The 25,747-nt window shown below is 38.9% G+C and overlaps 1 protein-coding gene across 1 annotated transcript; it reads right to left on the reverse strand.

Annotated features, from left to right (window-relative positions):
• Positions 1–5,048: 5,048 nt before the first annotated feature.
• cnga1a (cyclic nucleotide gated channel subunit alpha 1a) lies at positions 5,049–8,849 on the reverse strand. Its single transcript, XM_034530174.1, has 7 exons — positions 8,767–8,849; positions 8,609–8,665; positions 8,193–8,324; positions 7,996–8,100; positions 7,618–7,724; positions 6,053–6,663; positions 5,049–5,963 (listed from the first exon to the last, which is right to left on the reverse strand). Exons 1-7 carry the CDS (start codon positions 8,847–8,849, stop codon positions 5,049–5,051), a joined length of 2,010 nt encoding a protein of 669 aa, XP_034386065.1.
• Between the last annotated feature and the right edge of the window lie 16,898 nt (positions 8,850–25,747).

The following is a 25,747-nucleotide window of genomic DNA, read 5'->3' on the forward strand; positions in this document are numbered from 1 at the left end:
CTGTGTGTGTGCATGCACACGATAATTCACATGGTATCCATCTGTTTCACTGTGACATTTCAAACAGTGTGTGCAAAGCTCTGCCGGAAGTGAAACACTAACAGAAATGCACAAATCTTTAGTAAAAGTACCTCCAATTTGTACTTAAGACAGTACTTGAGGGGAGCCCTGGTGGCTAAAGGATAATGCTGGTAATGAATTAGTGTTTGTCTTATTGCCAGAAAACAACGAGCAATTACTTTATGTTCATAAACCACAACCTGATATAGCCTATTTCTGTGACATCATTCTCAATTGCTGGTTCATGAACACACTATACATATATCTATATCTCTATATATCTATACATGTTCTGTCTGTATATGTGTATATATATGGCACATTTTTAAAGCTTTAGATCTTCAGTAGGAATTAACAGGTTTGGGGCTGAGAGTTGGAATGTTTTCATAGGACTATGCACACTGATAATAACACCAGTCTTTCTGACACAGACTCTATACAGAGCCACAACTGAAATAATTAAATACTTCCAATTAATCCACTAGTAATCAGATATTCAGATTGTTTTGAATTGCGTAATTCATTTGATGAGTTTCATTGAGAAGGCACTCTTTGCTAACACGGTGGATAAAGTCAGAATTAACTGAGTTGAGCAGCATAAACTGTAAAGTACACCGTGTTTTATTGCTATAAGTCTTTAACCGCTGCAAGTGTAATGACCCTTTAACTCTTTCTTTCTTCTCTGCTAATGGTGGTCAATACAGAAAAGGCCCACAGGCTTTAAATCCAGCAGAGAAATATCTCCACTGGGAAATCACCAGAATTAAAGACATGTGTTCCATAAAGTCTGTTACCACTTTTTCATCGGCTATTACAATTACGTTCATGACAATTTGGAACCACATAGAACCACAATCTTCCCCAAATGTTAACCAGAAAAACCGACTCAGGATGCAAACCTTGGGCTCTGAAGTCAAAGTCTTGCCTCAGGTTTAACTCTTCTCACCCATCATGGACCACTTCACTTTAGAAGGACATCTTCAGCATCTAACTTCATGTCAGGCATTCACTCTTGATGTCTGTACACTGCTCTGCTGAGATGTACTAATAATAATATCTTCTCTGTAGTTTTGGTTCCTCACTAACCACTACAAAAGCTGCTAAATTAGATTGCTGATATCCGAAAAGTATGAAAGTCGTCTTTTTCCTCTAACAGTTTTGTGAATGAAACCGTGCACAAATGGAGCAGAACAGGATGCCGTAGTAAACAAATTAACGTTAATCATAAACAGATGGCATTCATCAAGTTTGATCAGTTAGGAGTGTTTGATGAATGTAACGTAAACACCAGAAAACCTTGCAGGAACAAGTAGCATTGTATATTGAGGATAAGAAAAGCATAGAATAGCACGGCCCAGGGTTCCTTAATTGCTGAATCGCTTCCAGTACAGTCTAACAAACCACCTGCTGTCCTTGTCTCTTCTTTGATTGTGAAAATAACAGCAGCAGGCGAGGTGATGGTCGCAGCCGGCGAGGTGATGGATATCACAAATTGGTTGCTTCACTATGGAAGCTTCATCAAAGTGTTGACACATGTGTACTTGAGCTTGTGAATGTCACTCTGTGCCGGTGCCACCTCAGCATGAGTCACATGCTTAGCTGCTTTCCCACTAGAGAGTAAGTGGTATTTATTGTTCTTCCTTCAGACATCAGTCTTTGGAAACAGTTTAGTTTCAGTGTGGCGGGGTTGTGCGTTTACATTCAAAGCTCTGACAAGTGAGGAAGATTTGTCAGCATTTAATGTGAACATTTATTTTTCTTCATTTCTTGTCTTATCCCACTTGATAGCGTGTAGCTTATCTTTTCAAGGACGAGAGAAGCTACACAATACAAAATTAATGATCTGTCGATCTCTAGGAATCAAGACTCCATTGTCTATGAATAGCATTGCCGTCAATGTTGAAAAAGTTTTTTTTCCAATTGAATATTGAGTCGAAAAAAAGTGACCTTAAAATAGTAATTAAAATAGAATGATGGATTTGGAGTATTGTGACAAACCTAACAGAGCCACTAACATCTACCTAAGTTCGGGGAGTGGTATAAATTGAAGAGTTGGTGTATTGAGTTAAACAGTTATATTGTTATTGCCTTACAGCAATAACAAAACCATATACAGCTCCGAATATGGAATTTGGAATAGAAATTAATAACAGAGCTCTTTAAACTATCAAACGAAATAGGACAAACAAGTAAGTCCCCTTTGTGTGGAAACCTTCAACAAATGTCCTTAAAATTAAGAAGTTTGAGATCCAGGAGTTCAAGTCCTTGTCCATAATTGGATGTATAATTATGATGACTATATATATTCCCTAGTGTAGCTAATAGTGTGTAAAAAAAAGTGTTCATATCTGGTGTCTCAATGAACAACCTACAATTAATAACTAAGGCTATACTTGATTTACACTGAGATAAATTACCATATGGCGTTTTAACATCAATAAACAAACTATTTTTCTTTTTCTTTTTTCCCCTGTAACATATTCCCTTTTAACTCATTTTATATCAATTCAATACATTCCACCTTAAACTTTAAATGAATATGAATTGAATTATATTGTAAACATTAGACAACGTTCCCATACCTCTGGATGCTTTTTTATTTAAAGTCTCTGAACTTGACAGTAAGTATGTTGTTTTACAATCTCCTCATGATGTCTAAATACAGACTATCCTCTCCTCTCAACAGCTAACAATAACAAACTTAGCAAAGAAACAGCGTTTCAAAACACGAATAATGTTACAGAAACTTCGCGTTCACAGCTGGGGTTTCTGATAAAAGAACATGTTATTACTGTTCGACATATGAAAGTAGAGATGATGAGTATTATGTGGCATTTCATACCAAGAGTGTTCTCTGAATGTTTAGTTGGGCAGAATTGCAGGAAAAGACTTCCAGGTGAAATGACGCATTGAACACTCTCCCACTTTAGATGCACAGACGGTGTAAAGTTAGTATTCGCTCCTCTTGGGAACAAGATGCTGCGCCTCTAAAGGACATATGTGGTTGTAGGAGCCCTATTTTTGAGAGTTAGAATTGTATGTATTGAGTATTTTCTATTCTATTAATGTTAATTAGGTTAATATAACCTTTGTGCTTTAGAGCTCCTGTATGCCATGTGATTACCTGTAAGTCATTGCTATTTACCGTCCCCTTGTGGACAACAGTGTATATTGCAGGGTTGGGAATAGAGGGTTTTCCACGATCCAAACCTTTATTTAAATTGTAAGGAATCATTGAGGGTGTGCATTATTTTCACTCATGTCAAGAAAAAAATATATATTAGCAAGAAAACAGACAAGACAGTTAAGAATCAGCCTAGTTTGTAATTATCGTTTAAAATGGGACCTATAGGTATACGTTTTAATGCCTGTTGTAAAATGTTCCAAATGGGTTATGGTTCAAATATGCTTTGAAACAAGACAGGACACAATATTACATTACATGTCATTTAGCTGACGCTTTTATCCAAAGCTACTTACAATCATGTTACATTCATACACTGTAGACACAGCTACAGGGAACAACTCAGGGTTAAGTGTCTTGCTCAAGGACACATTGACTAGGGCGGGGATTGAACCACCAACCCCCTGATTGAAAAACAGACCTGCTAACCACTGACCCACAGTCGCCCAGTGAAACTTGTGGATGTCCTTTGACAGTGGCAAAATTACAGAACGATCATTTACCAAAATCCCATCTTGCTGTCTATGAGACAAGTAGTTCTGAAACTATTTAACGGACTTATAATCAGAACCAATATCATATAGTCTCTGCAGGAGTATAGCATGATCAGCAATGTCAAATGCTTTTCTTAGATCAACAAAGATGGCAGCGCAATATTTCCCTTCGTCACCAGCAGATACAATATCATTGATAACTAAAGTAATAGCAGTGACAGGTCAATGGGTGGACTTAGCAGAGTTTCTTGACAGGAATGATTTGAATGACTCCAAGACTTTCGCAAGACAGAACATTTTGGAAATTGGCCGATAGTTATTACGATTATTTTATCTTTCGCAGTGGAACTAAATGTGCAGATTTCAAGAGCCGAAGAATAACGGCAGAAGAAATGGAGATATTAAAGAGATATGTAGTTTGTTCTGCCATAAATGGGACAAAGAGCTTTAAAAGAGAACAAGGGTCTTAATATTCTTCCCAGTTACTTCCCTGCAATCGATAGCTTGAAGTTCTTCTCTAATAGCAGAGCTATGAGTTTAAGGGGGTAACCTGAGCCAAAGGCTTACTTTTAAGGACAGATCCTGGCATGGCAAACCTCTTATTTAATAGGCAGACATTAAAAGTAGCACAAGAGGGAATATATTGATGATTTGTTTTTGTTTGCTGCTTTCCAACATTTTAAAAGGCTTGTACAAGAGCTAGAGATCAATTACATGTGATTTATTGCTTTTTCTTTTTCACAAGGAGGATGCACATTTATTGTTAAAAAAAATTGTTAAAAGTCGGCCAATGGACTGCTTCACATGCAACGCTTTGTCCCTGGCCTTGAACTTCATTGATAGTTCTGTGAAGGACCAGCAGCTTGATCTATCTTTTAACCCTAAGATCTTTGTAAATGACTTATGTACAGTGCAAGCATTTCAAACCAGAAAGATAAAGATGACTTCACATTTTCGGCCACACCACCTCCTCCACCAACTGTGTCTGTTATTATAATTGCAAGACGCCTTAGAATTACTCTGTTCAAGCCAGGTTTCTGCCAGACTGAGGTCTGGACCTAGTCATGGAAATCATAATGAATAGGACAATTGAAGCCAATATTTTATTTAAATTGAATATCAATATTGTCATTGGCTAAATGTGTCCATAGAATTACTGTTGTTCATTTTATTATATACAATGGTGATATTTAAAGACAAGTTCCAGTCGGTATTTCAGCCGGTCTCTAGTGTCTTTTACAGTGTTTAAGAAGAAAGTCCAGTAAGATGTCTTTATGAAAATGCTTTTAGTGTTTTGCAGAAACTATGGTTTATTTTTCCTCCTCCTCTTTTGCCTCTTCCTTCTTTTCCTCTTCCTCTTCACCTTCTTCTTTGCCTTCTTTTATCTCCTCGCCCTTTTCCTCTTTTTCTTTATCCTTCCTTTCTGCTTCCACCTCTTTCTCTTCCCTTTTCATCTCTTCTTCCTCTTCATCCTCGTCTTCCACCTCCTCTCCTGTGAGGTGCTCCAGATCTGCGATGCGATGTCTCAGAGCCTTGTCAGTGTTCTTGTATTTTCCCAGGATCTTCTTAAGCTTGAATTGCATCAGCTCCATCGTGTTGTACAATTTGTTGACGTTCTCCTCCAGCTCCTTGGCCTCAGGCATGATGTTAGCTGGGTCCAAATCTATCAGATTATCTCTCATCAGGATCTCCCGGCCTTTGTCCTCCAGCATGCCTTTGGCATCCGGGTACTCTAGCAGTGACTCCATCAGGTCATCCTTGTACAGGCAGAAGAGGTCAGAGTATCCGATGCTGCGGATGTTTGCCGTTCGCCGGTTGCCTGCTTTGCTGCCTTTAATATTGAGAATACTAATCTCACCAAAATAGCTGCCACTTCCCAACACGACAAACTGTGTGACGCCGTCATCAGCAACGACTGCAAGTTTTCCATCCTTGATGATGTACATCTCACGGCCGATATCGCCCTTTTTGCAGATGTAGTCTCCAGGACTGAACACCTGTGGCTGCAGCTTGAGTACCAGCTCGATCAGTAGGCCAGCCTCACAGTCTGCAAAAATACGAACTTTCTTGAGCGTGTCCATGTGGACTTGGATGGCGATCTCAGCCTTGAGCTTGTCCGGAAGATACCGCAGGACCTCTCTTTCGTCCTGTGCTTTGCCGTTATTCCACAGATAATCAAACCACTTAATAACTCGCAACTCGAGAACCTTGTCAACCTTTCGGACCTGTGAATGAAAGGACAACACACACTTTCAACGTATTATCAAGGAACAGACTGTTTTGTTCCAATTATTTGAGTGGAAAAGAGGTCTACCTGCATGTACTGCTTGATGTTGTCGATTCGGGACTGAAACTGAGCTTGGGCAGCGTTCATATTGGAGATCATGGTTGCAATGTTTCCTACAATGGTGGCAAAGATCAAGACCCCCACTAAAAAGTCAACCACATGGAAGATAAATTCAGAGTCCAGTGCTGGTGGTGGCGTTTCCCCGATGGTAGTCAGGGTCAGTGTGGACCAGTAGAGGCTGAACGAATACTTCCTACCAAACTCCCCAAACGCAGGCTGATCAGGATCATCCAGAGCCGGGTAAACCCAGTCATCAGCACCAAAACCAATGTATTTGGAGAAAGAGAAGTAGAAGCAAGCATTCCAGTGGATGATAATGAGGATGTACATGATCAAGTTTCCGATGCGGAAGATGTTGGGGTAGTTGGTTTTAGTTTCTGTCCTCGTGAAGAACTCCATCAAGCGGCTGATTCTCAGCAGTTTGTTGATGCGGATCTCTGGGTAGTCGAGGCCGAGGAAGAAATAGAGGAAGTCAGTGGGCAGCATGGAGATAAAATCAAGACGAAACTGGAAGCTGTTGATGTAGCGATCACGTAGCAGTTTCTTATCTTTCACCATCAGGCCTTGCTCAAGGTAACCTGCATTCAAAGAGGAAGAAGGTTTAAGGATACAATAAGTTCAAGTTTTATTTTTCATCAGTGAAAGTAAAAATCAGAGAGACAGGTTTGAATTAAGATCAAAGGTATTCCCTGTTATTGCAAAAAACTTGATTATATACAGATGATCATCATGGAAGTTCATATTATCAGATAACTTTTAAAAACCTGGCCTTTCATGTAAAAAGGAACGTCAGAATGCATGCAATTGATTGTTGTAAACGTGCACATGATTTAAAACAATTTGTAAAGAATGTTTCTCACATTGTAATTTTATGTTTTTTTCTGTTGATCAGTGTCACAAAATAATCAAATCTATTGTGATTCAGATTTATGAAACAATGGCACATTATGTCCAAAAAAGGATAAATATGTTGTATCTGATGGTTTTAAATTAAAGGGTTAGTTCGCACTACCTTATTGCAACACACATGGTCGCTGTAATCAATGTTCCTGTTCATCTGTCACACAATATCTTCCTAATGTATGCCTGAAAAGATTATTTTTGTTTCTGCATGTGCAAAAATGCATTTTCAGCAGAAGCTAATCTGAGACTTCAATAGTCCAATTAGTCAAATGAATTGGATATATTTTTACTCAGAAGGTCTTCTTTGTGTTTCCCCTGACAGTATTTCCTTGTGGAGCTGCAGTGGGACAATAACACAAAGAGGCTATTTTCTATCCACATCTTGATGTGATCCACTCAGACTGCTGGAGCTTCATATTATTGATCACTGAGCTTTAGACTCAGTTATGTTCTTAATTGTGTTTCTAAGAGATAAAAGAGCCAGAGCAGGTGTATGTCATTTCGTTTGAATCTACAACTGTACTTTTCAATCTATCTGACAATAAACTGGAACTTTACATGCATTATCGTTATCAGGAGCAGCCAATATTTTACAGATTCTGATTGGGAGGCTCAGGTCAGCTGTTCACCTGTTCTGGTCCTGAAGAACATATCAGCCAGATAGATGATGTCTGAGGTGTAGTCCAGAAGAACCCAGTAGATTATGTAGTTATGCTGCAGCTCCTCAAAGCAAGCCCTGATTCCAGGAGAAGAAAACATTGGCAGTAAATGTGTTTTGTACATTTCTCTGTGTATTCACATGAAGAACTTTCTTCCAGCTTTTGGAAGAACAAAGGTATTTCTCTGCAGAAAGTTGGTGCTAAAATTGCAATGATATGTAACAGCTTGAATATATGACACAATATGACACAGAGAACACTTAATTGAGCTGAATTGAATCGTGTGACTCTTTGACCTGCAGGGAAATTTGCAGTGTTTGAAAAGAATCTCTGATTCATAGAAATCACCTGGCTATGATCATGGTCCAGTTGTACATGACTGGTAGTGTGATGATGAACAACCAGTTGTAATACAAATTCCCAGCAGGATTGATGACGAATAACTCTTTGGGCCTATAGAACGAGAGATAGAAAGTGTGCAATAAATATATGAAAGTGAAAGAATTGCCCTGAGGAAGTCACTCTGAATTACAGTATGCACTCACTTGTCTTTGTCCTTTTCCTTTTCTTTCTCTTTTTCCTTTTCCTTCTCCTTCTCCTTCTCCTTCTCCTTTTCCCTCTCTTCTTTTTCCTTTGCCTCCTTTTCTTCCGTTTCCTTGTTCTCCATCTCCTTCTTTCTGTAACACACATCAATACATTACAGCATACTGTACATACTGTGAAGTATTTTCTTTTTTTTAAAGAAACATTTGCTTTACGGTTTGTAATATAACGCAATTACGCTTTCTTCTCTTTCTTCTCTTTTTTCTCCTTTCTCTTTTTTTTGTTGTTCTCCCTGGAAAATTATTAATTAGCACATTTGATAGGCCTTTCGGAAATTACTTTAAAGTTACATCAAGGGGAAACAGTTTAATAACAAGGGATTCACCCAAACGCTTGGTGATTCCATAATCACACTCACTCTTCAGTGTTATTGTTATTCATGTTGAGCAGGCGATGAGGATGTGATTCAGACGCACTTCACAGCACGTTACAAATGAAGATAATTAACTGTCTCACTTCTTTATTATTTGAATATAAGCACTTTGTCTGAATAGTTTTAAATGTGTCTTTGCTCACAGCTCATCCTCGCTGTCTGTGGAGAGGTGTGACACCATGTGGGGGGGCTCGGTGAGGGAATGAAGCGGGGTGGAAGTTGTCATGGCTGCAGATCCGTTCACCCTGGAAAAATAAATCCAGAGGGGAGATTTTGTGTACGGACGACAAGATTAAATGATTTTACATACTGAAATTAGTCTGTGCCAGCATGAGCTTAACATGCCCCTCAAATTACTTACAGTGGAAACTATGAGTTCATTATTTGATTATTCAATGGACAAACAAAAATGTTAGCAACAACTTTACTTTATCATTTATGTACTGTAATTATAAAAATAAGCAAAAATGTCTCATTGTCTGAATTGTGAATATTTAGTGTGTTGTTTTTGTTCTATGACAGTAAACTGAACTGAGAGTACATTCTTTATTTTGCTTGGACAGAACAAGACATTTTAGGAAATCACCTTGGTCTCTGATAACTATTGATGACTATTTTTATTGCATGTTATAGATCAAACAATGAATCTTAAAACTCGTTTGCAGTCAAAAACCAGTTAGCAGATTTGCATCAAAGAGATAAACTTTGTGACATTTAATGTGGTCTTACAAACAGCAACAGAAATAATGACTAAGATGACAAAGTTTTATTCAACTTACCTTGTTCCCTTGTTAGTGTAATGTAAAGTCCATTCTCCTTTTATCCTTTTTTAAGGATTGGTAACTGGCCACTTACAGCAGATTTATTTGAATAATCATTAGTTTATTATTCAAATAATATCAAAATGAAGCTAGACAAGTGTCCCCTATAAGCATTGAGCCTAACGAACTATGTCACAGAGTCTCAGTGACCCTGATGAGGATTTATGGATTAAAGTTGGCTGAGCAGAGGAGAGGCAGAGTCACTCGTCCTCCTTATTCGTCCACTCCAGTGGGAGATGAGATTTGGTGAAGTGAAGTTTGGAAAACTTTCAGTTAACCTATTAACAAAGATCCAGAACAGTAAAACACATTTTCTGTTGACTTTAAATATTTATCTGTGACAGGCTATCACTTTCCTGATCATTTGTGGAACGGCAGAGGATTTAGTCGCCTTACACACACACACACACACACACACACACACACACACACACACACACACACACACACACACACACACACACACCAGCCTCTCCTGCTCAGTCAGCACTCGCAGCCATATATCCTGCTCTGATCCTATTAGATCGTGCCGGTATTACAGAGTTCAGATCAGGTGGCTCTGGTTCCTTTTACATGAATAAGAATCATGAGAGTGAAATTAAATCCGAACCTCAATCAGTGTTAAGTGCTGCCTCCTCACAACAAGTCCTCCTCTACTGGGTACTATAGACTTCCTCTGGTTCAGTAGCACTCCCTGTTGACTGATGTTTGCAGTTCTTTCACAACGGGACTCTGCTCATATATTAATTGAGGAGCACATTTTCAATATAGATAATTACAAATTTAAATGGCATTATATGTTTCTGTTGGTGGTGGCTGTTGAGTGAAAGGAAAGGTACAACAATTGACTAGTCACAAGCTACTGTATGATTTAGATACGATGCTTTTATGGCATCTTTGCTTTTATTTGATAGTTTACAGAAGACAGTTTCATGTAAGCAAAAGCACAGGTGTAAATAATAAAATTCATGATGGCTGAATTCCATTTAGATGCTACAGTTTCAGGGTCCTGGTATCGTGCTTGCACTCTGTCATGGCTTTCTGGGACAAATAAATGGAGCAGTTATTGTTATTAGTAATGCCTGTTATTTTCCTTCCTTCGATCGCAGCTGGATTTTAAGTACAGAAGTGTAAAAAGTATTTTAATTAAAGATAGAAAAAATAACACAACAAAATTCTGAACTAAAAACACACTTCACTTGTTTTTCCTCATTCTGTAATCAATATGCCACAGCTTTCTCATACTTTTGCCTTGTAATACACATCCACTTGCTGTTTCCAGCTATTGTTGTAACTGCTAACGGGGGAGGTTGGTGAGGAGAGGGAGACAACTACACTGCAGCAGGATCTGCTGCCACTCCAGTTGTGTCAACGTCAGCTGCCAGTGGGGCATCAGCAGCACCAGCATCAACAGCACCGGCATCAACTGCAGTGACATCAACTGCAGGGACATCAGCAGCAGGGACATCAACAGCACCAGCATCAACAACAGGGACATCAACTGCAGGGACATCAGCAGCAGGGACATCAACAGCACCAGCATCAACAGCAGGGACATCAACTGCAAGGACATCAGCAGCAGGGACATCAACAGCAGGGACATCAACTGCAAGGACATCAGCAGCGGCAGAAGCAGCTGCATCGACAGCCACCTCAGGGGCTGCAGGGACAACGTCAACGGGAACCACATCAACATGGGGAACGTCTACGTCTACTGGCTCGACGGCTGCTGCGGGGTCCACCGGTGCTTCTTCCACCACAGCTGGTTCAGCCTCGGCTTCCTCCACCTCCTCCGCCTCCTCTGCCTCTTCTACCTCATCAGAGGTCAGGGGGACGGCAGGAGCACCAGGTGCTGCATCTTTGGGAGCAGTGTTGCCACCCTGTCACAAGGAGATAGACAGAAACTGACTTTAGAGTTGAAAGCATTCACTTTACACAGCTTTTACAGAAAGATTGTGTACAAACTGTGTGGCATCGAGTTGGGAAAGACGTGGACATTTACCAAGCAGGGATGGTCTGAAGAAATATGCCACTGTCAGTATTATGTTTCTCCAAGCATAACAAATAAACACTCAAGTGGCTTAAATGCAACTATTCACCTCATGTCTTGATTATTTAGCCATCTTTTTCTTTCAACTGACCAACAGAGCATATGTGACACTTCACTTTTTACAGAGCACGTCATGCAATCAACAGGAAAAACAGCACAGGTATAAATAATAAAATAAATGATGGTTTGGTTTGGCATATATTAATATGTCTGCTCACCTCCGTCTCCTCCTCTGATGCATCTTCAACAGCTTGGGCAGCAGGAGGCGGGACATCCACAGACTGGGCTGGTGCCTGCATAAACGTAACACGTTTAACTCAAACAGCAAGTTGAATTGTGACAGATTAGATGTTGAATTGTATGTTTATCACTGCAGCCGCAGCTGAATAAACAAATGAATAATTAATGAATAAGGTACACCCAAACTTACAGTAATAATGCCAGACTTTAGTTTATGGTCAAATTTTTTAATACAATCTAAAACTAAAGTCATGATGGAGTCTAACAAGGTATTAACTTACAGGAGCATCAGCAGAAGGTACAAAGGGGTTTCCAACTACTCCCTGAAAAAATACAGATTCATGATTTTAATTAATGATTGAAGCCAAATTATCGGAATGGTTATTTTTGTGTGAAACTGCAATGAACTCCCACTACCTGCTGGTACACCCTGTACATCTCCATCCACCTCAGGGCCTCATTAGCGTGTGCTGCAACTTGCTGAGAAAATACCAGACATCTCTAGACATGCACTGCAATTCAGCCAATTATCTCCTGTCTGTCAGACATCTACCATACTATACATCCGATGACATGACTAAAACATGGTATCACATGCCACGGCAGACAGACACAGAAACCTCACAGAAAAGCAAAAGTCTTACTTTTTCCTCATCGCTGTCACTCTCCGCAACCTGCAAACCAAGCAAGAGAAAAGAGCAAGCAACAAAGACTTTATGCACTTTTCCCTGTTTAAAAGCTTAAAAAATGATCACTTAGCAAACTATATGACACGTTTAAATCATGTTTAGGAAAGACTTACAGGGGCAGCCAAGGCAGTGACCAGCAGGCACACCGTGAACACCAATAGCTTCATCATGATTGGTCCTACAAAAAGAAAAACACACACACATCATGTTACATACAACAATAATCTTCATTCTTCATTTTCTTTGCTAAATAAGAGAACATGTTTGTGAAGATAATTGGCTTCAAGACCTATAATACGTGCAGGAATATGTTTCTAACACGGTGTAAAATAGTTTCCATATGAAAAATCCATCTCACCTTTTTTCTTGGAGCAGAGAGAAGAACGAAGATGTGTCTCCTCAGGAATGGAAAGTAATCTCCTTCATCTCTAACATGGATGCCATTTATACACTGGAACGTCCTGTGACAACCAATCACATCCAGTAATACTCCCAGAGCTATGCGTTTGAAGAAATATCCTTATACGTAAAAAAAAAAAGAGGCATATAGGGTTAAGGCCCCAGTTAAAGTTAATTACATGCTATGCAAGTATGCTGAGCACACAGGACCTTCTCTTTATTGCTCTAAAACCAAAGAACGAGACGGCAAGAAGCTTAAGAAGCATGTAATGATACTGACTGAGACGCCACTTAGTTTAAAAATATTCTATGTATTTATATATATATATATATGGACATACATATAATAATAAGAACATGTGTGTTGGACAGTTAAAAACTCAAATAAATAGTTTTAAATATTAAAATTGAAATACCAATGATAGTGACACAATACAATGTTTTTCCTCTACGACACAATTCAGTACACACTTCAACATTGGTGGAAAGTACATTTACTCAAGTAATCAAGTAAAATGTGTGTGTACGTGTGTGTGTGCGTGTGTGTGTGTGTGCGTGTGTGTGTATGTGTGTGCCAATGGGAAGTACTCTCGTGGTGTCTGAGTCTCCACTGATCCCTGTGTTTGTTTTAGTTGGTGTGGCCGTAGATCACAGTGTTTGGGTTTCTTATGCTTACTTTTTTGTGGTTTTAAATCAGATAATGGAGGACTTACTCTGTAATGTGCAAAACGGTATTTTAGACATTATTGCATCCAAACTGCTGAGCTGATAAATTTCACTCCTGAAATCATTAGTTCTTCAAATGTGTACCGTTGTTATCCTGGCCCACAGTGAGATTGTTCCTTTGCTTAAAAACTGGGCAGTGAGAAGAGGGAACGAGGCTGTAAACTGACGTGTTCCTGTACCAACATGAATATCTGACGTTCGCTAACTTAAATGGATTGTGTTCTGTTTCAACAACAAAAAAAAACTCATCAAAATCAGTAAATATAATTTATTGTTAGCGACAGCTGTAGGAATGACCTGTTTGTCATTATTTGGGCAAACATTTTGGTACGGACAGAACTATCTCAACAACTATTGGTACATATATCCATGTTGCCCAGGATGAATCCTACTGACTTTGTTTTCATTCATCCAGTTAAATATGTTAATATATGATGCCTCTGATTTTACCTTTATCACCACCGTGAGGTTAATTGTTGTGGTTTTGAGTGTAATTTCTAACTATTGGATGGATTGCAATGAAATTTGGACATGCTTTCCCCAATTGATCATCTGATCAGGATAAAGTTGTTATTTGTCCGATATTTTGAGTTATGACCAAACACTTGCAAAACTCAAGCTGTTAGCAAGCGAACACAATAAATTAAGATGGTGTACATGGTAAACATTAAACCTTCTAAACATCAGCATCCCATTAACACTGAGCATGTTAGCTGATGTTCACGTTTAACTCAAAGCACACACCCTGACAGAGCTGCTATTGAAGCCCAACCTGTCTCAAATCTATACATATTCATTCTAAGCAGGTTTTGTATGTATTGTATTCAAAATTGAGATGAGACAAATAATGTACAAACATTCCTAAAGCAGTCACTTTGCTGAAATGTCCTTAAAAAATCAAATATATGATCTGAGTTATGAGTGTGACTCTTCTTACATTGATGTGTTCTGTCATTGCATCTCACTACAATAGCTTTGTCTTCGTTATATCTTTATGAAAGATTAAACATTTCAGGTTAAAACACATTCCTGTTCTTTTGTCCCAACTGTGTTACCATTGTTTCTTTATCCATCCGGACCTTCAGATTATGTTAGCTCATTGTCTGAATCTGTGTTTTAGATTCATCATAACTTCCCAGAAATACTTTACAAAGGCAAACGCTGTAGTTGCGGCAATTCAAATCAAAGCCAGTAAACCTGTTATCAACATCTCCTTTGCTGTGAATGATAGAAGTTATAAATATATGTGGCGAATGTTCCAGGAAAGGGAACTTGTGGGGAAGAGCCGCACATAGCGTGAGAGGATGCCGCCTGTGTATTTCAAGTTAAATGTGTAGTCATGTTGTGACAAGCTTTTGTCCCTAGGGAGAGAAGATCAGGAAGGTCTTACCCTTTTATGGTATTTCTTTTTTAAGACAGTTACATTTCACTGTGGGGGAATTTGTTCAATCAATGATGTTCACTCAAATGTGTTGTTATTATAATGTATCCTATGTAGTATGTAAGATGCATATACTGTACCTGTGTCATACATTTTGCTAAAAGGCACCACTTTTAATGTTAGAAGTTTAATTCACATTTTCCACTTCCCTTTTCATGATGCCCATGTTTGCCTACTGATAATAGTCTGGGCTTAATTTTTCCAGAAAACATAGGTCTAGAACCCAATATAATTAGCAGCCAGTGCCCATACCCCGACATTTTAAACCTTAAAACTTTTAAATATCAACACATATAACAAGATATATTCACTGTAAACAATGAATTGAGTCAAGTTGAATACAAAAATGAAAACCAGTGGCTGATTGGAACGTCTGGAAAAATTCACAGCAATCCACAACACATATTCCTAGTAAAAAGACACTGAATGTTGTTTTTCTGTGGACAACAGCTGGGTAGAGCTGACAAAATTAGTTTGATTGAGATCATTGTGACTGTAATGTTAGTGCTAAGGTGAAACCGGGATAAAGAAAAGTTCAATTAATTTATTCCAAGATTCATGTGGCCACCATTTCTACATTTGTCTGATAAATCTTTGACTTAGCACATGAAATACATCATGGAATAGTTAGAAAGACTGCTGTTCTTTCTTTTTTGTTTGTCATAAAACAGAATGACAAGCTAATTTGAACCAGTGGCACTAAATGTGCCCCAAAAAATCTGATTTGTTTATCACTCTTTATTCTAGTGTCCTATTAATGTAAAAAAAAGCTAATTAAACACCTTTCTAATACAACACTTATTTGTTTTATATAAGTCAAATGCGAACATCTTTTATTTTGGAGCACACAGGCTCTGTATTGCTCTAAAACCAAAAAATGAGACAAGAAGCTTACGTTGTAATACTTATGCATGATACTGACTAAGTTTTAAAATATTCTGTATGTATGTATATATATATATATATTGACATACATATAAGAATAAGAACATGTTTGTTGGTTAAGGCAGTTAAAAACTATACAATAAATAGTATTAAATATTAAAATTGAAATACTGATGATAGTGACCGGGAGGTCCTTAGATGACACAATACAATACTACAAGGCTTTTCACTGTTTTATATATATTTATATCTCTGGGTTATAGACCGGTATTAGCAGGGGTGTATCTAAACAGCTGGGACAGGGTGGCAATTTTTTTTGCAAACCCACTTTTAACATAATACCACCTGTATTAGGGCTTTGCAAAAGAGCCTAAAGACGTGGCCACTGTTTGTTAAGCCAACGCTGTATTTATTTCTGATTTCCTATAAGCTTTCCCTGGGCTAGTTCTTGGTCCCCTGTGCTAGCCCCACTGAAAACACCCCTGGTTGATGGGACACCACCTTGGGTTCTTGGAAATTGTGATGGGCACAGTTTCTTACACTAAACAATTACAGTAGATTAATTAATAAGATAACCAGCAGGTTCAGATTGATGATGAGAACAACCTTCACTTGCACTCTACAGCTGTGTGTTCTTCACATTGCCAAATACCAATAATAGCAATCAAATGATAACGCTCTTTAAATAGACAGAGAACAAGGAAATTGCTTTGAAAAGTAGACTTTATTTCTTAAGGAAGATTACATTTAAGGAAAAGTTAAAAAGAGTTAATGAACATATGCAGCACATGTGTTACATACTGTGGAAATGTAGCATTACAAAGTATTTGAGTAACACAATAAAAGTGAATATCTATGAGGACTATAAAGTAAAGCAAAAAGATTCATCAGAAATATGTTTAATTCTATAGAGATGACCTTGTTGGAAGTATTTACTATTGCAACATATTCTTAATAGAAATTGTCTATTAAATGATCATTTTAGTATTTTATCTTAACTTTGGTGAGCACATTTGCGAGGTGCAGAAAAAATAGTCATTTAACGTAATTTTGCCTCCTTTTCATGCTTCTCATCCACTTCACACCTGTGCTGGTATCTGCAATGAAAAAATTGTAATTTGAAGCAAATATTGTTGATTTCACACACTCTACCCACAGATGACATATGCTATATATAGATATTGATAATCATTTTCAATATGTGTGTTTATTTGCACTACAACTCTTCTTTCAAATAATATAAAGATCGATAAGTACCTGGCTTGTCTGTATGGGCTGATCCTGCTGGAGGTGCTGCAGGGGATCCTGGGATGGAAGAGCATTGAATGGGGGAATCTGAAAAAAGAGGAAATGTCAAACTTCAGAGGAAAAAAATGCTCAGAATCATTCAAATTCAAATCTTCAGAGGAACCTACATGTGGGATTTGATGGGGAATATTTTGCGGGGGATATTCAAATGGGAACCCCTGTGAAAAAAATAAATATAAGTAAGAATAAATTTTTTTAAAGTAGGATATATGACATAAATAATGTAACAGTGAAATGCAATTTGTAGAATGAATAACATCTCACATTTGGCATCTGAGGGACATTTGTCATAGGAGGCATGTTTGTCATTATCTGGAACAAAAGCACATGTCCTTATGTAGTACTGCACCATGTACAATTATATTCTGCAGAAGTAATTTCACATCAACTTGATGCATTCTATAATATCTCAAAGTTTAAAATATTTACCCTTTGCTGGCTGAAATCATAGGGGTAATACTGAAAATGTAAAAACAGGAGAGTCACAAACATATATAAATAAGTATTCTCCAAACAAGTTGTGGACTTTATCAAACATGCATCTAGAATTAATAATTAATGTGTTGTTCAGTCCCAATAGTGTATGGTAATCTGAAAAGAGGGGAAAAAGACTTACGACTTCCACACTCTGCCTGCCTGGTGGCTGAGGAATGGAGTATTTGATGAAACCAAAGGACTGCAGAAAGAAAAAAAAGAAAAAAGAAAAATCAATGAAAAGTAGAGAGCAATTAGATGATGTTTGTATCACATTTTTAAAAGAGAAGCTGCTTCTGTAAAACTGCACGCTTACCTGTGCAGCATTGGATCCACCAATACCACCAGCAACACTGTGGGGGTAAATCTTCAGGGAAAAAATAAATAAACATGAGTGTACTCCACCCTTTTGTCATAATCACAGCAAGATCATACAAATAAATCTTAGTGAAATAAAATCCTACACATGAGATAAGAAAGAGTGTGACTTACTAGTTCCACACTGTAAGCGCCAGGTGCTCCAGGTTGTGGCAGAGACTGACCAGCTGTGAAGGGATTTCTCACCTGAATGAATGGGAAATTGTGTGAGACAGTGAACTCCACATAGCAATATATCTGCTGTGCTTCATACATGTATCACAAACATTTTCTCAGTAAGATATTGTATATTATTCGTTTTTGCATAGTAACAACCTTTGACAAAGAAGTTAAACAACACACACGATGCATGGTTACCTGTGAGGGTGGTACCTGTTGCCTAGAACCTGCGTAATGAGGTAGGTAATGAAAGATGGACTGAGAACGAAGAGAAAAACGGAAATAGTCAGATGAAATGAAACATCAGAATTGGAGCCTGGATTGAGAAAATGAAATCACAAAAGCAACCGTTATCCATTTTTTTTTTTAAACTTACAGGTGCAGCACAGGCCGTGCTCGCCAGACAGAGGCACAAGATGATGAATTTCATTTTTGCAGATTGTCCGAGTCTACGAAGAAAATGTATCATTACATGAACAAAGATCCGTCATACTGGATGGTTGGCATCTAAATAGGAAAGCAAGCAGGAACTCATGTTGAAGATTTTCATAACTCACCTTTTGCAATAAAAGAATGCCACTGGGGAGGATGGTGAATGTTGATGTGGAAGATGATGCCAGTTGATTGTATCTTCTCCAGAGTTACTTTGTCTTTTATAGGATGCCAGCTCACCTGAGAGCCAATCACAGTGATGGGCGTGCTGTTACCCAATGAGTAGGTGCAGTGCATGTGTCTAGTCTTCAGCTTTACTAAATGACCAGTGGTCAAATCCCCTTTCTGCGTAATAGCAGACTGTTTGATTACACAGTCTGGAGCACTCTCCTTGTGCCTCATTCTGCCGTCGTGACAGTTTCATTACTTCTGTGCAACTGCAGCGTTGTGGCATAAACATCAGAAATTGCAATATTACGAATGTTTTTTTGACAATAAAGGTTAACAAAGATATATGCTATTCTATTCTACTTATTTGAATGCAATAATGAATGTATTCTGTTTGTTTTCCAGCTGCTCGATGTTAATTGTGTTTCCAAATCATGAGAGCAGCAGTTTTAGAGACACAAGTCTATCCAGGCAACTGATGGTGAATGTACTGAATTGTGAATTATGAATTATTATCATTAATTAACTCTCAGTCTTTTTCTCCAGTGAAGTTCAACAAACTGAAAGAAAGTTCCTTTATAAGTTAGCTAACATAGACTTCATATATTAGTGTCTGCCTGTGTTTATAAAAATTAAATTAGTAAAAAAGCTGATTTACAAACTAACATTACATCATTTTATAACCATCTTATTACAAAATGTTGGTTCTGTGGAATGAGCACATAAGTGTGTTTTTTTATATATTTAATATTCAAAATATTTCAAGCAAATAACCAGAAGAATAGATGAGTAATTCATATGTATTATGTATAGTTTTTTACAACATGCAGTGGCTCAAAACTGGGATAAAAAACACACTCATATTTATTTACATGGCACCAATTTTTATTATGAGACTTTTTTGCGGCATCTGCTGTTTTCTTTTCAACATTATTGCACCATATTTTTCATACTTTGGTAAACAGTAGTGTTAGCTGGTCATCTTTCACCGGGGTTTGGCTGCTGGACTTATTGCAATGGTCACCTAAAGTGTGAAGGGAAGGGGAGAAATAAAGAGAATATATGATTGTAAGATTGTGTGTCAAACATCCATCCATCCATCCATCCATTTTCAATACCGCTTATCCTCATTAGGGTCGCGGGGGCGCTGGAGCCTATCCCAGCTGACATAGGGCGAAGGCAGGGGACACCCTGGACAGGCCGCCAGTCCATCGAGGGCACATGTAGGGACATACAACCATTCACTCTCACATTCACACCTATGGGCAATTTAGAGATCAATTAACCTGCAGCATGTCTTTGGACTGTGGGAGGAAGCCGGAGAGCCCGGAGAGAACCCACACTGCCACGGGGAGAACATGCAAACTCCACACAGAAGGACCGCTCCGACCGGGAATTGAACCCGCGGCCCTCTTGCTGTGAGGCGACAGTGCTAGCCACTACACCACCGTGCAGCCCATGTGTCAAACATTAAAACGTTAAAAACTAAAATGTTGAATTATGGATTAACAGAGCACAGTATATGTGCCTTGTAAATATGTCAATATTTATTTTGTGTGCACGTGTACCTGTCCTGCTCCACCCACTCCTATCCTGCTGACTCTGATTGTTTAATCCTCCTCCTCCTCCTCCTCATCGTCATCATCATCATCATATCTGCTGGGTTTGGCAGCCTGAAATGACAGAGGCCTCTGATGAGCCAATCAGGAGTGAGGACCATGTGCTGATGAGTCAATGTTTCTCAACACCCCGCCAGAAGAGTTGGAAAGCTGTTTCTCTCTGATGCAAAATGTCTTCATCAAAATGAGCCCGTTTCCCTCGTCACCACTTTGATTCACTCCAGTTTCCTACCTGATGCGGTCATTTAGAGCTATCACAGTAAAATCAATCAAAGCGTTTATATGGTCGACAGCTGACAGTCACCAAGACTTATACAAAGAAAACGTCAACAAAAATGAAAATGGCTCAAAATGAAAATCTGTAGTCTTTCTTACAGGGGCACTGGCAGACATGATGGGTACAACAGGAGCTACAGGAGCTAGAGGAGCTGCAGGAGCTGCAGGAGCTGCAGGAGCTGCAGGAGCTGCAGGAGCTGCAGGAGCTGCAGGAGCTGCAGGAGCTGCAGGAGCTGCAGGAGCTACTGGCAGGTCAAAACCGAAGGGATAGAACTGCAAAAATTGAGAAAGACAAGAGATCATTTGTTCAATAAAATTGCACACAACTTATTTCAGAGGAATTACAATCTGCAGGCACTTACCACATCCTTTGTATCTCTACCGTTGGGCTCAAGAATCTCCTGCTTGATGAAGCCACGCACCTTTCAACGACAACACACACAGACACACTTATATACATAAATATATACTATTACAAGCAAAATGTACACATTTAAAAAAGGTTAAAACAATACATGATTTGACTGTGTTGGGCTGATTAAACTAATCATCTTGTATTCAAATGGCAGTAGGTGTTAATGCATCTTAAATTATTTGGCTAAAGCATATGCACACACATAGATCACTCACAGGTCCGCCAACAAGCCGCCTCTGGGCATCGACAGGGAGCAGCTGAAAATAGAAACAGTCCAGATTATCAGACAAGATAGATTGTGTTGGATAAAATGTATTAAAAATGAGTCTAAACAATACAAATTAAATCTTACAACTTCCAGAGTTCCAATTGGGACTCCAGCAGGAATAACATGGGCTACCTATGGGGGCAAGAAGAAGAAGAAGAAGAAGAAGAAGAAGAAGAAGAAGAAGAAGAAGAAGAAGAAGAAGAAGAAGAAGAAGAAGAAGAAGAAGAAGAAGAAGAAGACATCATAGCAGACCTGTGTCCAGTCACTGATGTTTGAAACGGTGTCTTTTACTGTGGGACTTTGTGTGTATAAGTCATGATTTACAGTACCTCAGCTGGAGCGTGACGGATGTCAAACTCCATGAACATTTGTGACTGCGAAGGAGCAAAGAAAATACTGTAGAATCAATGGAATGCAGATCACTGACCACATTGTCTATAACCTATAAATATGTACAAGGTGTTTTCCTTACAGGAGCACAAACAGCCACCCAGACGATGCAGGCAGCAAGCAGGATGAATTTCATTTTGAATGAAGCTGTAAAAGAGATTTTCTTTTTTTGTTATGAGTCAAATAATGATTGATAAGAGACTTGTAGTTCAAAATTAAAATGTCACGTCATATGATATTAGTCTACATTACCTTTTCTTTCTGGCAACACACAAGTACTGACGGATTGTTGGGGTGTGATCACTGCAGAGAGATTTACTCCTATTTATTTGCTGACAAAAAAAAGGACGAGCAAACCTATGGCAGCGATTGGTAAAAAGCCAAGGATTTTCATTTTTATGATGACAGAATTGGCAGCCATATCACTGTGTGAAATCTCGTAAGACTTGAAACGCACATTAATCACATTTTATCCCCCACTGATCTGTTGTATCAGGTGAAGCCTTGCGGCCCAAAAGGCCTCCAGTTGCATGTGAGGAGGAGACGAACATATGCAGAGTTTGTAAACTGGAGCTTTTGAAACTAACATTACATAATGTAGCTGGAATAGATTGTTGTCACTTAGGTGTTTATTCTCAAGCATGTTATCATAGACCATACCTGCTATAATGGGTGACATACTGCCTGATGGCTGATTGTGATTTTATTATGAATAGTATGATTACATTGCAGTTGTACCATTTCTCAAATGTTTGAGGGCTATTTTGACTTAAAATCATTTCCCGTTTGATAAATACAGACTGATTAAGGGGCTTCCGTTAATTGGTATACACAGTCACCTGTATGTGAGCCTGGGGATACTTTAATACTGCACTTTAGCCAAATCCAGTAATTTTAAAGAAAAGGCAACAGCTTGGGGATTAGACGGCCTCTTTCATTATGGTGTTACTATGCGGAAACCTGTAAGTACCATTCAAGGCATTCGACTTGAGTTAAATTGTCATTCTTACATAGAAGTTAATACAGTTTCACACATACAGTTCTGTTTTTTCTTGACACACATGTCTTGTGTTTATAGCAAAAACTGCTGCAGGGCAGTTTGTGATGTACATTACTGTTGGAACATGATCATGACATTTCTGAGAAAATCTGTTATAACAAAAAAAGTCACAGTTGCAATTGAATTGCATGAAACTGAATTTGAAGATGCTATGATTCATATTTATCGGTCAGAGTTATGAACCCACAGAGAGTTATCACCCAATGCAGCAGTTCCTCTCAACTCTACTACCGGTTTGGTTCAGTTTCACAGCTTTCATCAACCCTGTTCTCAGCTTTAAAGCACTTAAAACCCGTCGTACTACATGCACAGCAGACACAGTTAGCAACAGGCTTGTGAACAAAGTGGAGCATTGAGCGATTAAAGAGACAGATACAGAGAGTGAATATTGTCCTTTTATTGATCGGGGAAAAGTGCTCCATATGAATGTAATCATTACTCATTCTGCGTGACATGTTCAACATATCAACTTAAAAGCTGATAATATGTCAATGTTGTGTTCACAGCTTGTTGTCAGTGCTCACAAGCAAAGGTTTAAGATGATACATTTAAACTGAAATTGTCAACAAAAGCACATTTGAACAAGTTGAAACAAGTCAGGATGAATCTTTATTATGATTATTAAAAAGGCAAAAAAAATATATACTTTTTCTCAGTGTGTTATAAGTTCTCTCTGCCGGTTGCTGCAGTCACAGACCAGCTTTTCTTGAATAGGGGCTTTCACAGTCGCTGCCTCCTGCGCATGTCTCTCCAAACCTGAAGGGACCCCGCTAGTGTTCGGCTGTGGTCCAGAGCTTGCTGGCCCCTGTGTCGGTTGGGTGCCAGCCAAGGAGGCCCCCAACGTTGGCACAACGCTTTGCTGCTCTGGGTTTACGAGCGCAGCACTCTGGCTCACAGGCTGAACCGCTCCTGCAGGTGAGTTTGTGAGCACAGTGGTCAGGTAGGCACCAAGCTGGCCCAATTTAGCTGCCATCTGAAACAAAGAGGACAGGAAAGGTATAGAGTAAGAGGCCATGGGCGGAATCGTCAGTGGGATCCCTTGGTTCACGAAGCAGATTGTTTGAACAAGCTAAGGGACAGATATAAATCTTGGCTGTGTTACCTGGAGCTCCTCTGAGCTAAGACTACCAAGTGGAGCGTTCTGGAGAACAACAGCAGATGTCAACTAAAACATGAACAGGAATAAAGTTACAAAAACAGTCTGAGCATTAATCGATATTTATGTTTACAGAGTGTATTTTGCATATACCTTGGGTTGCTGGAGCATGTATACAATGTGGGGATTCTGTGGAAGAAAATCAGTCTTATATAATTGCTCTCCCACATATTAAAGTAGAATATGTTGTTTTTATTTATACTGTCCGACTCAATTTATATAAAAGGTAGAGACACCTTTTGTTGCTGCACTTGCTGAGGTGCACCTGCTGAAGGAGCAGCTCCTGAAGGCGTTTCTGCAGGTGGCACCGGACTGTTCGGTGGTTGATTTGCTGGTGTTTGTGGAAGAGGTGAATCAAGAATCATTGGGAATCCATTTGGGGAGAACTGCAAGACGGAAAAATAAACATTTATATTTTGATATTTGTAAACAGTTTCTGCGCGGAGAAAATGCAAAACTGAAATTCTAACCCCCCACAACTCATAACTCCCCAAAATCTGACAATTTGATACAATTACAATATCGCACAGAAAAAACATGTTGAAATGAGAAACAGCATCCAAGTTTTCATCTCAGTCATAAATCAAGTGACAGATGTCTTTTACAGTTGCAGGTTTCCTATACTGTACATGTTGACAGCACAAAACACAGCTGTAGAAACATGTTAAAGATCCCCCAGGTGAAATTTTTCAAGGTTGTGATTTGAAGCTTGCATCTGCAGGTATAGAGTTCAGTTCGGAGCAGTACATGCAGTACTGTTTACAGCTCATGGGAAGATCAGTCCAACAAAACAAAGACTGTGAATTTCTATGATACACATTTAGTATCTTACCAGTTGATTCCCATAGGGAGATGAGAAAAGTGGGATGTATCTATAAGGAGGGAAAATCTGTAAGAAAAAAACAACCACCATTAAAATTAGTTGCATCGCTCTCTCTGGTAAGATATATATATATATATATATATATATATATATATATATATATATATATATATATATATATATATATCTTACCAGAGGCTGCTGTGGGAGTATTGGCTGGTTAGCAGGCTGGGATCCGTAAAAGCTCGGCTGCAGAGGAAGGTTTATTGGACTGCCCCCTAGTGAAGGCCATGTGTAGTGTTGCATGGGAGGCAGGAACTGGAGGCCCCCCTGGGGACCCTGCTGCTGGGGGACCCCAGGCTGTGGTTGCTGAGGGGCCGGCGTCTGAACGTCAAGTAGCTGGTTTCTGGCTTCAACAACTCTTTGGGCTTGAGAGGCTCCCCCTTGTGAAAGCAAGGGAGGAAGGACATGCGAACGGACCTAAAGATAATAACGAGAAATGTCTAAATGATCGTTGTCACAGCAGATTTTCGCGTAACGGCCAAGGCAAACTCAGAAAACCTTTCAAATGATGTTTTAATATAGTCAATAAATTAATCTACTTACTGGTACTGCACACACCATGATGGTAAAACATGCCAGGATTAAGATAATCATTCCCACAAAGTAAATTATTCCCACAAGATCAATAAAAGTCTTCAGGGAATGTCCACTAACAGCACATCAGAGTAGACTCAACACTATGAGAGCAGGCATTGACTTATGCTCTGCTCACAAAGTGAAACAACCAATCACCTGACAGAAAAACAACTCATCTGCTGGTGTGAATGAAGCAATGAAGTGGAAGCTAAAGAAAATCCATTGAATGCCCCAAACTGCCTGTTTTCCTTCAATTATGATGCAGTAATGTCTAAAGAAATGAATAGACAAACACATAAGAACCCAGG

Source organism: Cyclopterus lumpus, chromosome 1, assembly GCF_009769545.1.
Source record: "Cyclopterus lumpus isolate fCycLum1 chromosome 1, fCycLum1.pri, whole genome shotgun sequence".
Classification (NCBI taxonomy): Eukaryota; Metazoa; Chordata; class Actinopteri; order Perciformes; family Cyclopteridae; genus Cyclopterus; species Cyclopterus lumpus.

Bases quoted from the DNA above. Each gene is read 5' to 3' on its own strand.
- cnga1a (XM_034530174.1), bottom strand. From the start codon at position 8,849: ATGACAACTTCCACCCCGCTTCATTCCCTCACCGAGCCCCCCCACATG. The intron at 8,666-8,766 runs GTGAGCAAAGAC...CGTGCTGTGAAG, and splicing joins ACAGACAGCGAGGATGAGCT to TGCGTCTGAATCACATCCTC. The intron at 5,964-6,052 runs GTAGACCTCTTT...TTTCATTCACAG, and splicing joins ACATCAAGCAGTACATGCAG to GTCCGAAAGGTTGACAAGGT.